Genomic DNA, 17,076 nt, shown 5'->3' with positions numbered 1-17,076 from the left:
GAACAAGAAACATGTGTAATTTCTGTATTTAATTATTAAATCGAAAAACTTTCGCCAAACAAATTTAAAAAGTTATAATTGGAAAATTATTTGGGCCCCGGCCGAGCAAGAAAATAATTCACGACCATTATTATTAATTTATTACTGAACCAAAAATGCCCACTCTATATATTACCAGAAAAGAAAAAAAAGAAATGGCCACTCTACAGTCTCTAGACTCTAGCTAATTATACTTTTTATATTTAAAAAATTAAAAATAATTATACTTTTGCAACTTAATTCATCCATCAATAATTTTAAAATACATTTTACTTTCATTTTCTTCCTAAAACATACCTTCATTTTAATTACGTAATACGATTGTTTGCAGAGGCTAAAACCAATTAAGGTGGGCCTCCATCAACAATCTCTATCCACGACTTTATAATCAATCAATGCTATTAATGTTAAGAAATCTCAAAATCAATTATGTTCAATGACAATTTTTCCAATCTTGGTTAGTTTATCAATTTCCTCTCCTAATTCTTTCTTATTTTTGGTTTTATTCCATTACAAACATGATTTTGCTCCATTAACATAACATTATCTATATCCTCATTTCCAAAACCAGCAAAAAAAACCACAGAAGTTTGTTTTCGGAATTCAGACAATAAGACCCTCATCAATTAATTTTTTATTATAAAAGATTTGAAATATAACAGCAAGATAACCGTAACTCTTTTTTTTAATTAATTTTCTTTAATAAATTTTTTTGGGCCAAAATATTCTTTAATAATTCAAAATGGGAAAAAAGTGAGATTCAAGTGCATTAGACTATCGGTAAAAACTAATGGGCTAGAGTCAAATCTATGATACATTATGGGTGCGAAATTTATAGTGAGGGTTTTATACATGGTCTTGGTCTTTAAGTAAAGTCATATTTTTTAACTGTTGGATTAAATTGGTTAGTCTAATCTACCGGTTAAAAGATAGAGCTATATATAAAGTCCTCATTGAGCTAGAAATATGATAATTGGGCCAACAATATTTCTTATTGAGCCACAACATAGCCCAACTACAAGCAGATTCCTGACCCAAGACAAAATAAGCCCATCCCACAGGACCCAACAAAAAAGAAAAGAAACTCAATAAAACCACCTAGAAGTAATTTAAATTATAATCACCATATCACTAATTGACCAGAAAAAAAAAAATGTATATCTCTAATGGGCTGTCACTTCAATGAAACAAGTATTTTAGCGGTAGAGATCTAGAAAGTTAATTATTTTTACAAAGATATTACAAAGTTTTTTTTTTTTTTTTTTCATTCACTAGGGAGGGTGAGGGGAGAGTATTATATTGGATTGCCTCAAGATTATTTTCTACGTAAATCGAGTCCAGGTAGACACTTGTGGAGGGGAAAGGGAAGAGTTTGGTCAACAGTAGTGGAGCCAGGATTGATGTGTGGAGGGGCTGAACCGTAATACAATTATAGAAAAAAAAAATTTCAATCTTACATCAATAATATATATATATATAAAAGAAAAAATTGACATTTTTTAGAACTTTGTACTTAATTTCATGTATCAAAACGGAAAAGTCTACTGATAAAATCTCATTTCCCTTTAAACTATTTATTTTCTATTCCCTTTTTTTTTTGTCAAACTATTTTCTATTTCCTTGGCTCATCGGTTTGATTATTAGAGGATTACTACTTCCTTTTTTTATGTCATTGTGTAATGGGCCTACAAACAATTTACATATAATTATAAATGAAGTTATTTATGGATTGCAAATTGGAGGGCCATTAGAATGGTTATATGATTCGCATTGTTAAATATATGAACTAAAACCTAAGCTTTACTGTGTTGAGAACAAATTGTAGAGAGGCCAGGGCCATCTTAGGCCCTAGAGTACCTCCGCCTCTGTTGGCCAACTTTCCTACTGTAGTGCTTGCCACCCTATGTGCATTAAAAATGAATTATTTTTTCAAAGAAATTAGTTAGATAGATTGTGTACGTGTTCAATGAACTTGGGGAACCAAAAGAAACGACCAAATTTAATTGAATGACACCCAATATAAACCAAAAGTGGCCAATCTAAACTTATCATTTTTCTTTTCCCACGGCTGATTATTAAGTTCACAATAAACTTAAACTTCATAGAGATGGACCAAACAGATGGACGAACCTACCCCAATGAAGAAAGTCAAGAAGTTGAATAAAGTCTTAGGGTTCTTTTGGAAGTGATTTTGGATAAGCTATAATCATTTTTGGGTAGAAACATCTAGAAAACATCTAAAATTACTCTCCCAAATGAGAAAAAAGCACTTTCTAACTAAAATCTACTTCTAGAAAACCTTAATGCGAAGAAGCTATCTGTACCTGATTTTTAATTTTGGTCAACAGAAGCTTGGGCGCAAAAAGTTTGCATGCCTACGAAAATAAGCACCATCCATTAAAGTAGTTTAAAGGAAGCCAAAGCATTGCGCAATGTATTGAGTAAGAACCAACTCAAAAAATGGTGCAAAGCTCCTAAGCACCAAATGGCAACCTGCTGAAGCCAATACGATGTATCTGTTTTGGAAGCTCCTAAGTCCTGCGTTGTGTGCATAACATGGGTATCTATCAGTTGTGGTCATTGTGTCGGTAGAAGAAAATGACATTTCTATGTGGGGCTTGCATTATTCTCCAACATGAACTCCTTCCTTACTCATGATGTTTATGTGTGTACACTGTTACTTTTTTATCCTTAAAGGTATGTATATGTGTGTGTGATGTGAGCCCGCTTCCGTCGGCCTAGGGAATTGCATCCTATTGGGAGTGACTATTTCTCCACTCTCGCAAGAAAGAATTAGCTGTCAATCGACATGTTCGTTCCATAAAAGAAAAAATATACCCTCTTATAGATACAGAATCTCACACTATAAATAAATATCTGAGAATGCTATTTTACCAAATTGTCTGTCGGCTCAAGTTGATTTTGTCCATAAGTACTTTTTTAGATATACAAATCTGACAAGATAACACTATCCTGGATAATCGTCGTTACAAATTAGCCCTCTCAGAAGCAAGTAACCCTCAAATCTTAGCAAAACCTGATTTCATTCAAGCTTATAGGTCAGCGTGGCGATTTGTTTCTTAACAGATATATATAGTTTTCATTCCTTTCCATGCAAATTGTCTTACAATTGCTTCGTCCCTGCATCAATGAAGGTATTATTTTCTCAGGCAAGGGTGGACCTCCGGAGTGCCAAGAGAGACACAGAGACATAGCAGTGACAGATGGATATTATATCAGAGAGAGAGAGAGAGAGAGAGAGAGAGAGAGAGAGAGAGAGAGCTATTGAAAAAAGGAGCTCAAAGTGCACTCTTATTTTTCTGTTTTAAGTAACTTCAATTATTGTACTAATCGCGTGGTGATCACGTTCTTCTTTTTTCCACATCAGGAAATTTTTCTGTACACATAAAAATCTCGAATTATCTTTCACATTATCAATGTCTATGCAACCAAACAAACTTAAACACAGGAGGCAAAATTTGTGGCAGATATTCACTGTACATCTTGGTCATCATTTTGAAGGAGATGTCAGACTTTGAGCACAACTCTCCAGGATCCAACTGACTGTTGCAAATAATAAAGTCCTGTTTGATGGTTTTTGCAGTGGGGTGCTGTTAGGTTGTCACTGTAATTTTGCACTAAAACAGAATTTAAAAAAATTCAAACAGAGACAGACATGTTGACTTGAACATGATATAAAGCATATAACCCTACCAGAAAAATATGTGTAGTTGCTAGAAAGGAGAGATCATTATTGTTGATGATTAAGTTTCGCAAACAGTAATTAATTAATTAAAGGTGTATTTAGAGGGAGGAGAAACATTTACATGAAACGAGGATAGCACTATTTTGTTATTCCGGCCAATCACAGTATGCCACACATTAAAACTTTGCCCCATACAAATTTTTCTGAGAAAGGAGAGATCATTATTGTTAATGATTAAGTTTAGCAAACAGTAATTAATTAATATTAAAGGTGTATTCAGAAGCTAGGGTTTATATGTACCTGCAAGGCTGCAATTCTGCAAGGAATATCCAACTTTTGACGCATTATCGATGAAAAAAGCATACAAATTTAAAGGGTTGTCTAATTTTGGCAACCAAAAACTATTCTACTTTTAGTACTCAATGTCCCCTCAAAGCTGAAACATCACTAGATAATGCGTGGAGTTTACAGATCACATATATATATATCGATATAGAATACCATCGAAGTTTTCTTGACGCATCAAAAGTCTTGTCTAAATAATTTTTCAGACCTTGCATACGTCGCCAGATATTTTCATTTAGTTTTGTTTTAATTTGCCATTACAGCAGTGGATTGTTGTGACCACATCTGCACTCCAAATATCGTGCGTATTTAGGCAATATACATACACATTACATACGTAACTATATGTATGCGGTGTATTTTATATTGTAATGGCCGAAACGAAACATAAGTATACGTCGATCGATGGATAAAATTATTACAGCAATGACGGCATTGTGACATGAAACAAAACCAAATTGTATCCCTTAAGTCAATGTTTATAGGGTTGTGAGCAAAGATTGATGCCATAATTTTCTTATTAATATGTTTTTAGTAACCAAGATCGATCTCACATTTGTTAATCACACTAATTAAATATGCAGTGTACACAGTTATATTATGACTGACAAAATGTCGACCAAACAAGTCGAAAGGTCATTTCAAACATTTTAAAAGCTTTTCTTCAATTAAATTTTTTTTCCCTGGGTCAAGTCGGTAATGCTGCATGTTGTCATCGGTGATAAGACGCCAATGGATAGAGTAATGGTGGGTCTTATTCTGTGTGAGGAGCATCCTATTTTGATCATGTCTTGAATCTTGAATTTCTCCCCGTGAGAGATATTTTCTTTCTGATATTTGTCTAACCCAACTTTTTTATGTTGAGGGATAAGCTAGCTTTTTCAGTCTTTTACTTTCACTTCATATGGTACGAAGCTTCTTTATAGTACTAGTGCACATGCTTTTATTTGTGGTGGATGTTGACTTGTTACACAAGCTAACCAATTATTGAACAAAAGGTAGCATGGTTAATTCATACTTTGTTTGCAGATGATTGCACGTATTTAAAATATCATGAAAATGTTGCCTTGGAACCAAGAAATATCAACCCAAAGGTGACAAATTAATAATGAGAAATGGAAGTGCCTAAATCACTAGCTGGCACTTGAGCAACCCTTTGGCTTCGGGCACATTTTGGTTGAGAACTCGAAATGATTGAAATGGCATTCTGAGAGAAAAAAAAAAAAAGGGTTCGATAGTGATGTATAATGAGATGCGTAGAGCTTGGAATTGTATGGCTTCATGGCCTTGGGGCCTTGTCATCACCTTGGTTAATTTGTAGGGTTTTGTAGCTGAGATGAGAGTGAGTCCCTGAGAGTGACAAGGCTTTGTATATATCCGCAGAACTGTGTAGACCACTTCCTTAGAGAATCTTCTTATTTGTATGGGGAAGTGGGGACTCCAAAACCCATGAATTTATGTTTAAATCATTGCTATTATCCTTTTATGGGGCGTGCCTCTCCTTTTTCCTATAAATGGAAACAAAAGAGCACTAGGTTTCTTTTTCTACTTTTTCATGTTAAAAGAAAAGGTTTAGTCTGATCTCCCACTGTCAAACTCAAGCGTGAACGACTAATGAATCCAAGTGTACGTGATATGATCCATTCAAATAGTTATTTGACATATTAATTTTTTCCGAGGTTTATAGCTTCGATAGTAGATAACTTATTTCCACATTTATTATTGACTCACGTCTTCTTTATTCTCTACCGTATGTTAACACATACCCCAAAAAAAAAAAATTTAAATAAAATAATATGCATGTTGTAGTAACAAACCCTAAGCTCTGAAGGCCAGTGAAAAAAAAAAAACACAGCCTTAGCATATGGGGTTTTGGTTTGAGGCCAAACCTATGCCTATCAATCCCTTAACTTACTCACTTTTGCCCCAAATCGTGGAACGTGTGGATCTCTCGACAAATAGTTACACACTGTTCTGGGCACAATATGCATCGCATCAAGCGATCAAATAATAGTGTCAATATCATGTTGATAGTTATGGATGGGCTCTCAATGCATGATGAGACAACGCCACTACTTCTCTCTAATCTTAGTTTTTAATTAGCTTTGAACTTGGTTTATGAACCCCTTTATGTTTATGGATTCTTATTAGTCTTTGTATAAATTAATTTGCTTAAACAAATGATTGGGGTGGCCTCTCAGGCACAGCAAGGAACGGAGCTCCGAGTATTGGCATAGACTATGGACAAATGAAAAACCTAATTTACAAATAGGAAAGCATTACTTTTGCTTCCAAATGACTAGATCCTAGTCACCACTTGCATAAAAAAATTTAGTGTGTGAGTAGCTCTCGAAATTAAATATTTATTATTTTACAAAAAATAATGTGTAGAAATAATATATGTGCATCAAATGATAAAAATTAATTTAATGAACCTAAAAATTGATTTGAGAAAATGAGATACGATCTCGGTTAAAGTCTCTCCAACAAAGTATTTGTAGGCTTCAATTTGAAGAATATTGCACACGTGCAGCTCCTTGTTAATAGTATATACTTTATGTCATCCTTGCCGACCCAACTTCCTTCCTCTCTCTCTCTCTCTCTCTCTCTCTCTCTCTCTCTCTCTCTCAACAGTTTCCTCAAAGGTTCACAGTTCACCAAGCTTTAGTTCATTCACTCACCTAAAACAAAAGAAAAAACAACTCCAAATCCCCACCATAAGCTACTGTGCATTATTGACTTTCGTATATATATGATGGGTATATATTATAAGTTTTAGACCATATGAATAGAATTCACATCACATGCATAAACAGGTGCAGGACCATGATTTTATTATGTAAGGAGGGCCAAAAGTAAGACCACAATCCACAATGGGTGGAGGGACCACAGGGTTAGTTATGGATATCTCCCCTAAACTTGGCCATTTGTTTTGGCCTGTGAATAGTTTCACTTCCACCTTTCGATATAAATGAATCTCATCATTATAATATAAGGATGTTCGGTTTCTCAACTATGATTTTAATAATCGGAATCGTTTGATTTTTAGGTTTTTTTTAATGATTGTTTATGCAAAACATCAATTGAATCGGAAATTGTTTACCCATTTGATTATTCATATAATTGTTTCAGTTTTATCTAATGAATTGCATTTCTTTTGCACATTAAAGTGATCAAATAACTTCAAATTTAAATTATTTTTTGTAAAGATTACTTAAAATATACACGGTTCGAATTGTTGAACTTCGAAATAACCTCAGAAAATATATATGTGCATTTTTCTTAAAATAATGACATTTTTAACATAGAAAACTCATATATATAATGGATAAAGTTGATACATGTAAGTTGTAACTAATGGCCGTTTTGTTCCCCGTATTGCTAATGGAGTTTGCGGATTGCATTGCATGATTCAATCTTCGCTAGGAGGGCTTTTTGTTTTGGTTAGATGATGGTATTCTTTCCTATCATGGAGTTTATATTTATGTTTTGATTATCGACTCTTTTGTAGTATGTAGCATGTGTGGTACTCTTTTTATCTTGTAATTTGTTTCTGTAGTTTTTCTCAAGAAGGTTTTAACGAGACCACCGTTGACATATTGGTTTTATCATGTACATGTTTTAGTATGTGTGGTATTTTTTCCTACTCCTATCAATTTATTTAAGAAAACTTGACAATGGTATGTTCTTGACATGGTGGTGACAAACTAGCTTTAAGTATAGAAGGTGATTTTTTTTTTTTTGGTCAAGATAGAAGGTTGATTATTAAAGATTATATATTTTTACATCTCATCTCTTGAACCTATTCGTTCTAAATCCAAAAATGAAATGACCCCTCCCTCCGAATTCCTTCAGGTTGTGAGACACATTAAAATTCAATATAAGTCCCAAAAATGCAAATAAAGAAAAGAAAAAAATTAGAAAAATTAGAGGGAGGGGGCGCCCCTCTACCATATCTGTACAAATGGGCAATCCCGAGACTCAACATCTTTACATATGTGAAAATAGATTATTCAGATTTAGAATACCTTTTTTATAAATCACGACATACATGTAACACTACCAATTTCAGTTTATCTTCGGAAACTTGACTGAGTGCTTCCAACATAAGGACATGAAGATGACAAACTGGCATTGGCAGAAGGTGGTTCTTCTTGTTACATTGAAACCAAGAACAAAAGAAAAAGAAAGAAAGAAGAAACCAAGTCAAAAGAAAAGGGACAGAAGGAAAAATAAAAGAAAGAAGATGATCGATAACAACCTATTTGTTTGCCTTCTATGGCAAACTGAGCAGCTAGAGTCAACTTTTTCACAGCTATTCTGAGCTTTGAACAAAATCTACAACATTTTTTTTTCCTAAAATTGGGAATTTGACATCATTGGCACAGATTTCTCGAACAGCCCTAGCCTATAATCAGCCAGCCTTGACTTGTAGGCGGACTTTTTGTATTCACACCACGTGAACTCTTTGTACAAGCTTTCTTCTCCTTCTGCCATAAGTGACGGCAGAGGTGCTATCTTTTCACTCAAAGGTGGCCCTCCAAAGAAGATCATTGAAATCCTTGAACTTGTAGTGTCTGCCAAAACCCTATGCTTCACGCTCTTGAACCTTCCATTGCTCATCACCTGCATCAAAGCCACTTCCAAAATTAGTGAACACACATTTTCCACACAAAAAACAGTACATGAAGGGCTCGTCACCTTCCATGTGTTTCTCTATAAAATCATTTAAAAGTGATTTTGGCATATCTAGAATCACCCCAAAACACCAAAAAAAATTACCCCAAAAGAAAATGGCAGAAGAGGAAGTGATATTTTGCTGGTGGGATGTTGTGAGAGAGTGTTTTGGAAGGAAGTAAAGTAAAGAGGCAAAATGCAAGTTGGCTGCCAGAAGTTAGGATTTGACCATAATTACCAAAGCAGAACAAATAATATGTATAAAAACAAAAAGTGAAGAAAAAAACAATAATTCCATTTATATTGGTACCTGCAAACAATCACCAACATTGATGAAAAAGGAGTTCTGATCAGGCGGGACAGAAACCCAAGTCCCATCCTTGAGACTGATTTGCAGGCCTGATGTGTTGTTTGATCTCAGGACAGAGATGATCTGTGGGTCTGTGTGCTCCCCAAAGCCAATCAAGTTTCGTCCACTCAATGCCTGAAGCTCTGGGCATGGCGGATAGTAGTTTAGCCTGAAGCAACAGTCGCTCTTATCCTCTCTCAGAAGATTGCTCAGCACATTCCTTGGCTCAATCCCCAGCCCATCAACCATCAATTCCAATACCTCAAAGGTCATCTTCTTCACCGCGCAGATATAATCTAACACTGCATCACTGTAACACGAAATGAAAGCAAAACCAATGGAACAAAAGTTAGATTACTTTGTATACGTTTTTGTTTTGTTTCTTTGTAAAACAGAGGATTAAAACAGAGTGAGAAACAGAGTCCTCTGTTTTCCTGTTGAGAGAAGTTTACCGGAAAATTTCCGGGTTTTCTTTGAAAATGGAGAGGGACTTGGGGGAGATGATATCAGGATTGGTGTTGAGAAGGATGTATTCAATCCAACCCACGTCACCGTTTGGGCCAATTCTCTTGCTTCCGTAGCCGAATGGATCGGCAGGGCCTGCCTTCTCTTTCTCTGACTGGGGTAAGTTAAAGAATTTGAGAGCTTGGGCTTCAAGCGTGGTCATGAAGTCCAATGGCACTCCATGGTTGACCAGCTTGAACAAGCCGTAGTCTTGACAGGCCTTGACTATGTGGTGTTTTGCTTCAGGGTCTGAGAGGTCCACGACTGGAATTCCAGTGAACAAGCTGGTGGGCTTGCACGCTTTGATCAGATCAGATAAATGGTCTAATGCCGCGGGTTGAGAAAGAACCACCATAGCTGATGTTGCTGCACAAAGAGATGTTTGTGTTTGGTTTTAGAAAAGAGAGAGAGATGTGGGAAGAAGACGAAGAAGAAGAAGAGGGGTTTTAAAGTTTGGTTTGGTGAGAATGTTGAGAGAGGGAGGAGGGTGATGGGTTTAAATGGGGAAATGGCTTTGCTTATTATGCATGATGAGTATTGAGGGGCAGAGGCGTTAGGAACTATAAGGAGGAGCCATCTGGCTTTGTGTTGTGCGTCCGCTTGGTGTGGTGTGTTTATACTATCGAGGGAGAGAAATTGCTTTTCCCATTTCCAATTTCTGATTTCAGGAAACACAAAACAGAAAATTATTAGGGAAACACAAAACCTCTCTTTGATATATAATAATATTTACTACATAGAAAAGGACCATCCGCATTCACTTTTATAATAATTATATTTATATATGATATATACTTGCACGAATTGTTATTTTGAGTCATGAAACAGATTCATTGTTACATGAGAGAGAGGGGGATGATGCATAAAATTTGCACTCGCATGAATTAGTTTGAATTTCATTAGCCTTCGAAAATAGTATTTACTTATATATTTTGTTCGGGGAAATTTTATTTACTTTCTTACACGAATTGTACTAGTAGATTCCATTTACTCTTGTTGTAATATAATTATATAATTTAAAAGTGAAAAATATCAACTACGTCGTCTACTTATATTGTAACAGGTCTTTGTTATATTGAAGGTTTTTATATTATGTTATAATCCTTTTGGGTCTCAAAGCAATTAATCATGTGATGGTGAGCGTCTGCTTACATAGACACACATAATATAATTATTTGCTGAAAAGAAAAGATCTTGAGTTTGATACATTGGAGCGAGATTTGTGGCATGGGAACCTATTAGAAAAGAGATTATGGAAGAATTGTACCAAAAAGATTCTGTAAGAAGCTTGAAGTAACAACGACACTTCTTAATTTTCTTAACCCCAAAAATAAAAAATAAAAATATATATATATAAAGAAAAAAAAAAAGCAATGCCTCTACTTATTTGCTCTTTTTATTGTCTTCTAGCTTTAATAAGAGCTTTTTACAAAGGGGCTCATTTCAACAAGCAATAATTGTATGAGTCATTATATTATATAGTGAGGGCCTTATATATGACCTTTAGGTAAAGTCATATCTCTTAACTTTTGAATCAGCCTAATTCATTTGATCTAACGACTAACTAATTTGATTCAACAGTTAAAAGATAAGATCTCATCTAAAGGCCATAATAAATAAGGAATGTCACCAAGTCATCATTCCCAAGTTAGGAGACTGGTTAGGGTAAAGAGGAGCTAGCCTCAATTAACCGAATTTTTTGCTGTATTGCACCTAAATATGATGTGGACTTCCATATGTGAAAGTTTCCATTGCATTATATTAGTATGTTGGATGGGGAAGGCAAAAAGATGAAAGGATAAACTTTGATATATGATCGCTTAAATGCGGCATCTTAAAAGGGAAAGGAGAGCCCCATGTACTGCCTCCAACATAGATTTCCAATATTATTACTGCTAAACACTAATTAACTATGAGTTAAAACCCTAACCCTCTCTCTATCTTTTTTTTTTTTTTTTTTGTGAAAATAATAAAAATACTAATTAGTAGAGTGGTGGGGATGAGGTTTTCCAGTGATAATGGGGAACTCATGAATTATTATTGGATGGGGCATTGGCAAGTGCCCAAAAGGTCCTAATGCTATTCCTGTGACATGCATATAATTAAAAAAATATTATGAATGAAAGGGATGTAATTTTTTTTCTTTTTTTTTTCTTTTATTTCTTTGGAATGAAAGGGATATAGTTGACTTTAACAAATTGTTTTCTGCAAGGTGCTTTTCATAGCTTACTATCATATCTGCAATTGTTTTTACATATATATAAAATCAAATTAATGTTTTATGATGGTAACAAGTATCTTGGCTTGGTATTATAAATTCCAAACTGCCGAATAAGATTTATATATATGCATGAATAATTGAAAATTTTATTGTCGTTGTTTTAGTTTTCATTTTTTATTGTCCCATATTTCGCAAAATATGCCATGAATGACAAATGTCTCAAATGTTCGACATGAAAAAAAAAAAAAAAGGGTCCGGTTTTTATTTTATATATTTGATATAGATTTTGTCAGATTTTATAGAGTCCAATCGCATGACTTTCTTCAATAAATCATACATGAAACTAATTAAACTCAGTTTCTTGAATTGACAAATAATTGTATGTTTTTGTTTCTTTTGTACAGGAAAAAATTAAAAAAAAAAGGTGTGAGAGTCGATCGAACATCTAATGACGTGGGTACGTACAAATAATTGAGTTTGTGCCAACAAAGGTTGGTTGAGTTGGTAAGGATCATTCTCTTCACTATCAAGGCTTAGGTTTGAGTTCCGTTGCCGATAATCTCTTTTAATGGGTAATCTATAAAAATATAAATAAATAAAAAAGACTAAAACCTCCTAAATAAGTCCTCAAAAAAACCTTAGTATGCCTAATCTCGGAATAAGGTAGCCTCCCCTCGTCATAAACTTTTTGCCAACAGACAAATAATTGCGTTTGTTGATGTCTCTCATTGGAAAATTATTGGGCATGCATCATGCATGTGTGAAATAATACATAAAGTTCTGTAGGGTAAACCACATATAATTGATCAGTTAAAATTAGAATGAACATTACACAAATAGTAAAGCCAAATTTTCTAAGTAAGGATCAAACTTGGAAAGAATGGTCCAGAAATTGTCACGTAGTATCACCAAAAACAAAGAAAGGTCAAAATGATTGCTACGTATACATTCCGAAATTCTCAAGACAGATTTTCACTTATCCACTGACATAGTTGAACAAGAAAAAACCTATTAACTATTAGCTGGCTGGCTCCAATATGCTAAGTTGTCGACTTCATTATAGTTGAGAAAGTAAAAGTTTATTATTTATATATATATATAGCTACTTATAAGAAGATCAATATCTTGTTAAGAATAATCGACTAAAATTATTGTTAATATCACCCTTGCACATAGAAATTTGTGAACTTTAGTTTGATTCAGGTAATTTTTGTATGTTTCAGTACACACTTTCGATTTGGAAAGAAAAAATTATTAAGTTCTTTAGGTACATATTGCCAAACAAATACAAATGCATCTGGTTGGTCAAAGAACACAAGAGACCCCTTTGAGTTAATGGAAGAAAAGCTATCGTACTGTTGCAATCAAATATATTGAGGACAATGGAATAAGTACAAACATAATTTAAGGGTCGTTTTAATTTTGTTTCGTAATCGTAAAGGTTCTGATTACAGCACTGATATTCTTTGCTTGTGTAGGCAAAAGGATATTAGCGTGTGGAACAACGCCTTTTACTAAATTCATCGTCAAAGTCAAACTAAATTAAATAAAAAGTCATGATCAAACTCCTTAATTTAGCCCTAAAAAAAACCTGAAAATAGAGCTCCATATGTAAATTTTATCTAGAGCAGTAGGCTCCCATTCCCGTCACTCAGGAATCTTCTTTTTTATTTTTTCTGAAACAATAATGCAAGGCAAGAAATGACGTGTCATGAAGAAGGTGGAGACACGAGACATGAGACATAGAGATAGAGATTAAACTGCCTGCATTATGCGTATGGTTTATACAGACTTTTTCAAGGACTGACTGACTTGGATATAGACCTATCTCTCCAGTCTCTGCAGAGACTTTTTATCTGCATGAGAGAGTAGGTGGTGGAACAGTCAAGGTCCCTAGTCGGGGCAATGGACGTTAAATCTTGAGAAAACATATCGAAAAATAGTGTAGATGCAATTAACCTGATCAACTCTCACTCCTCACTGCCAAAAAATGAGAGAGAAAAAGAGCTCTGAACTATGAATCTAGACCGCATAACCTGATCCAACTATGACACTGCCCTTGGAGAAAAAGTTGGATTGTCTACCCTTTAGGTTTTCTATTTGTATCCAACTAGCTTTGGGACTTGGCTACAAAAATTAATTGTTAAATATTTATATTGTCGGACTAGGAATTTAAACCGCATGTATAGCAATGACAAACACGATCATTACTGGTTAAAATTTAGGACATAGATAATGTTTCCCGTGAGTTTAAAATACAACTGAGATTGACAAGGCGTTTGAATTGTATGGTATAAGCTCTTTACTTTTCGAATGTGATTCCTCTTGGTTTCTTTTAGGCATTGAATTGGTTTCATAGGGCATGTATGACAGTTTGAGTATGACTGTGTGACATTGACAAGCCGCTGGGGTTACAGCTGCCTATGGCCCCCGCCTACTAGATTCCCTCTTCAATTGGCAAAAAACCATAAGCCCATACATCTCCTTCTGTGCAAGTGCTTTTCTAATACTTCTCTACCAAGCTAAAGCTTATAGCTATGGTACTAGCTAGGGCATGTATCTATCAGCGGTACACGTGGTACTATTTCGAAGCTTGATGATAAAACATACTTAGTGTGCCACTGACACGTGGAGGACCAGGGTACGACTACGACTTGATTGTAGCTGTAATGGCGTCCAGCTTGGTCATCATCAGTCAGAGTCAGCATCTCTCATTAACAACGTACACACATACATATACACTCTCCTCCCATATATTCCTCTATCTCTCCTTACCGTCCGTCTCTTTTAGCTGTGAATCGACAATAATGGGAGAACCTATCTATATGTGTGCCAGCTTCTAATATGCCGCCCATGCTTTCCTCAGCTCCCACGCTTACAATGAAATACGTATGGTCTCTATCTATTTATGTTGGTTTATGTCAGTCATATATGTATGTGAGATGTAAAATATTTATCTTTCGTGTTTATGTCTAAAGTCATATATGTATGTGAGATGTAACATATTTATCTTTCGTGTTTATGTCTAAAATAATATCCTTAAGGCATTCAGAGTCCAAATTTCTAACATTTACGTTGGAATGGTGATTAAGGTGGTTCCCTAAAAAAATATATATTAAGAAAGGACTCAAATGTTATTTTGGGCTAGTAAACGTTGTTAAATACCCAAAAAATCTCATACGTCCTAACAAAATAGTGAATTTGACTTGTGACGCCGTTCTATTTAAAAAGGCAAGTCATGAGCTCAAATCAGAAGCCAGCAACCAAACCTATATTTTTTTTAATTTACCCCAACTCTTCCTCAATCGCCATCGCTAGCTGTTCTACATCATATCATGAGTAATAATTTCTTTTTCTTTATAGGGAAGGAGTAGTTACAACTTACAATGCCCACCACAAAATAAACAAAACCAAATTAATTACAAAAACAAGGAATCAACCTAGATCTACCTCTAGGAAGACAAAATGGACTGAGTCTATCGATTATAACATATAATTTATAGTAAATTAATGGCTTAGAATATCCCTCCAAGCTTAGACAATTCCCACGTACAACGATATGCAAGCTTACAAAATAATATTTAATAAAAACGTTTATTCGAAGACTAATTGATAGCAGTGGTTGATGATATAACACATACACTTAAACTAGAGGCTTAGAGGAAATGACCAAAAAGACTGAAGAACGATAGTCAAAATGCCTATTTGTCAGAGATAGCATAAATATTTGTGGTAAATTGGTCATTAACTTCATCTAAGAGACTCCAAATTGTGATCGATAATTTTCACTGGAAAAGTACGAAATTAACGCAGAATATAATTGCCAAAATATATGATTGATGTTGTCTCATATATGGGGGAAAAAAAAAAGTGTACATAGTGCCCCTGCCAGATTCTTTAGTGATTTGGAATATTGCATGGTCAGTTGACACGTGGGAACTTGGAAGAACAAGGCTATTTTGGCACGGGAATCTTACAGTTCAATTTTATTAGAACACTTTCACCTATTCTACCATAGCAAAGAGTACGAAGCAAGTAAGGATAGACACGAGAATAATGGTGTTCTTTTGCTTTCCCACTCATTGTCATGACAAGCAAAAGTGATATGATCACTTACATTTATGAGTGGTCTAAACATCGCACACCATGACTTAGAAATTATTTAATTGATATATATTCTACGAAGAAAAACATTATAAATATGTGAGTTTTGTTTTTTGGATTGATTGAATTATATTATGTGAAGTGTAAAGAGAAGTTTTCCATACAAATATAAGATATATTATGGATATACAATATTCTCTCATCTGTACAGTTGCGGACGTTAATGTAAACGGGGAGAAACTAAGAGAGTAATAATAGAAAATACATGGTATCCGCATAATAATAACATTCAGACGTCTGCATGAGTGAATTTATGAATGGGTATGTATAATTCTTTTCTGTTTATACAAAATATATCTTTTGGTAGTCAGATTCATTCAAAAATAATGACTGAGTTTTTTTCTTTCCATTTTTGGTTGGAATCTAGATTTGTTTGTTGGGCTATTACCATAAATGGTATACAGAAAAACATTTATAGTTTCCCCTCTTAAATCTCTGATTTCTCCAAGTGTAGATCTGGATTTGTGACAGGTGTTAGAATGGTTGGAAGTTGAAGACATAACCACCCACTGAAGAAGAAAAAAAAATCTGCAATTTTGTACATTAAGTGCCTGGGCGTTTGGTAGAATATGATATAAGCTCTCTGCTTCGATACCTCGTCACCCTATTATTTAAAAAACCCTAACCCTTTTGCCCTGACATTTAGACAAAGGAGACGTAGAAGGGCTAAGGCCATCACGTGTATTGGAGCAACTGTTGGATTTTGATTGGGCATTTGGCCGCTGCACCTCAGGGCTGCTGAGGCTCGACCTCATGCTCCTTTAACATTTTGTTCAACCCAAAGCCTGTCATCAGGCCCTGAAACTGAGCTGATCACCTAAACTTCTCAACAGTTATGTATTTTCCCACACATTCTGCAACACCAGACAGGGAAGGAAACCAACTCACTTCCTTGACTTCTCCTCTGCCTTCTGCATCATCAGATGCATTCGATTCTGAAACAACATGATTTTCTGACAGTGGTTACTACTAGAACTACACAAGGCCTTCCTCCTTGGATCCTCTTACATTACACATGATATATATTAGACAGATATATCTTATATGTTTCTTGGTCAACAGACATGTATT

General features: G+C 34.7%; 1 protein-coding gene across 1 annotated transcript; it reads right to left on the bottom strand.

Annotated features, from left to right (window-relative positions):
- Window positions 1-8,099: 8,099 nt before the first annotated feature.
- LOC117623793 (gibberellin 2-beta-dioxygenase-like) lies at window positions 8,100-10,257 on the bottom strand. Its single transcript, XM_034354774.1, has 3 exons — window positions 9,569-10,257; window positions 9,078-9,426; window positions 8,100-8,716 (listed from the first exon to the last, which is right to left on the bottom strand). The coding sequence occupies exons 1-3, from the start codon at window positions 9,973-9,975 to the stop codon at window positions 8,447-8,449; spliced, it is 1,026 nt and encodes a 341-aa protein (XP_034210665.1). The 5' UTR covers window positions 9,976-10,257; the 3' UTR covers window positions 8,100-8,446.
- Between the last annotated feature and the right edge of the window lie 6,819 nt (window positions 10,258-17,076).

Source organism: Prunus dulcis, chromosome 4 (genome assembly GCF_902201215.1).
Source record: "Prunus dulcis chromosome 4, ALMONDv2, whole genome shotgun sequence".
Classification (NCBI taxonomy): domain Eukaryota; kingdom Viridiplantae; phylum Streptophyta; class Magnoliopsida; order Rosales; family Rosaceae; genus Prunus; species Prunus dulcis.
The sequence above is the reverse complement of the archived record's forward strand: the minus strand, read 5'-3'. Positions and strand labels throughout refer to the sequence as shown.

Coding starts and splice junctions, on each gene's coding strand:
- LOC117623793 (XM_034354774.1), bottom strand. CDS start 9,975: ATGGTGGTTCTTTCTCAACCCGCGGCATTAGACCATTTATCTGATCTG. Junction 9,427..9,568: donor GAAAACCCGGAAATTTTCCG/GTAAACTTCTCT, acceptor TTCGTGTTACAG/TGATGCAGTGTTAGATTATA. Junction 8,717..9,077: donor ATGTTGGTGATTGTTTGCAG/GTACCAATATAA, acceptor GCTTTGATGCAG/GTGATGAGCAATGGAAGGTT.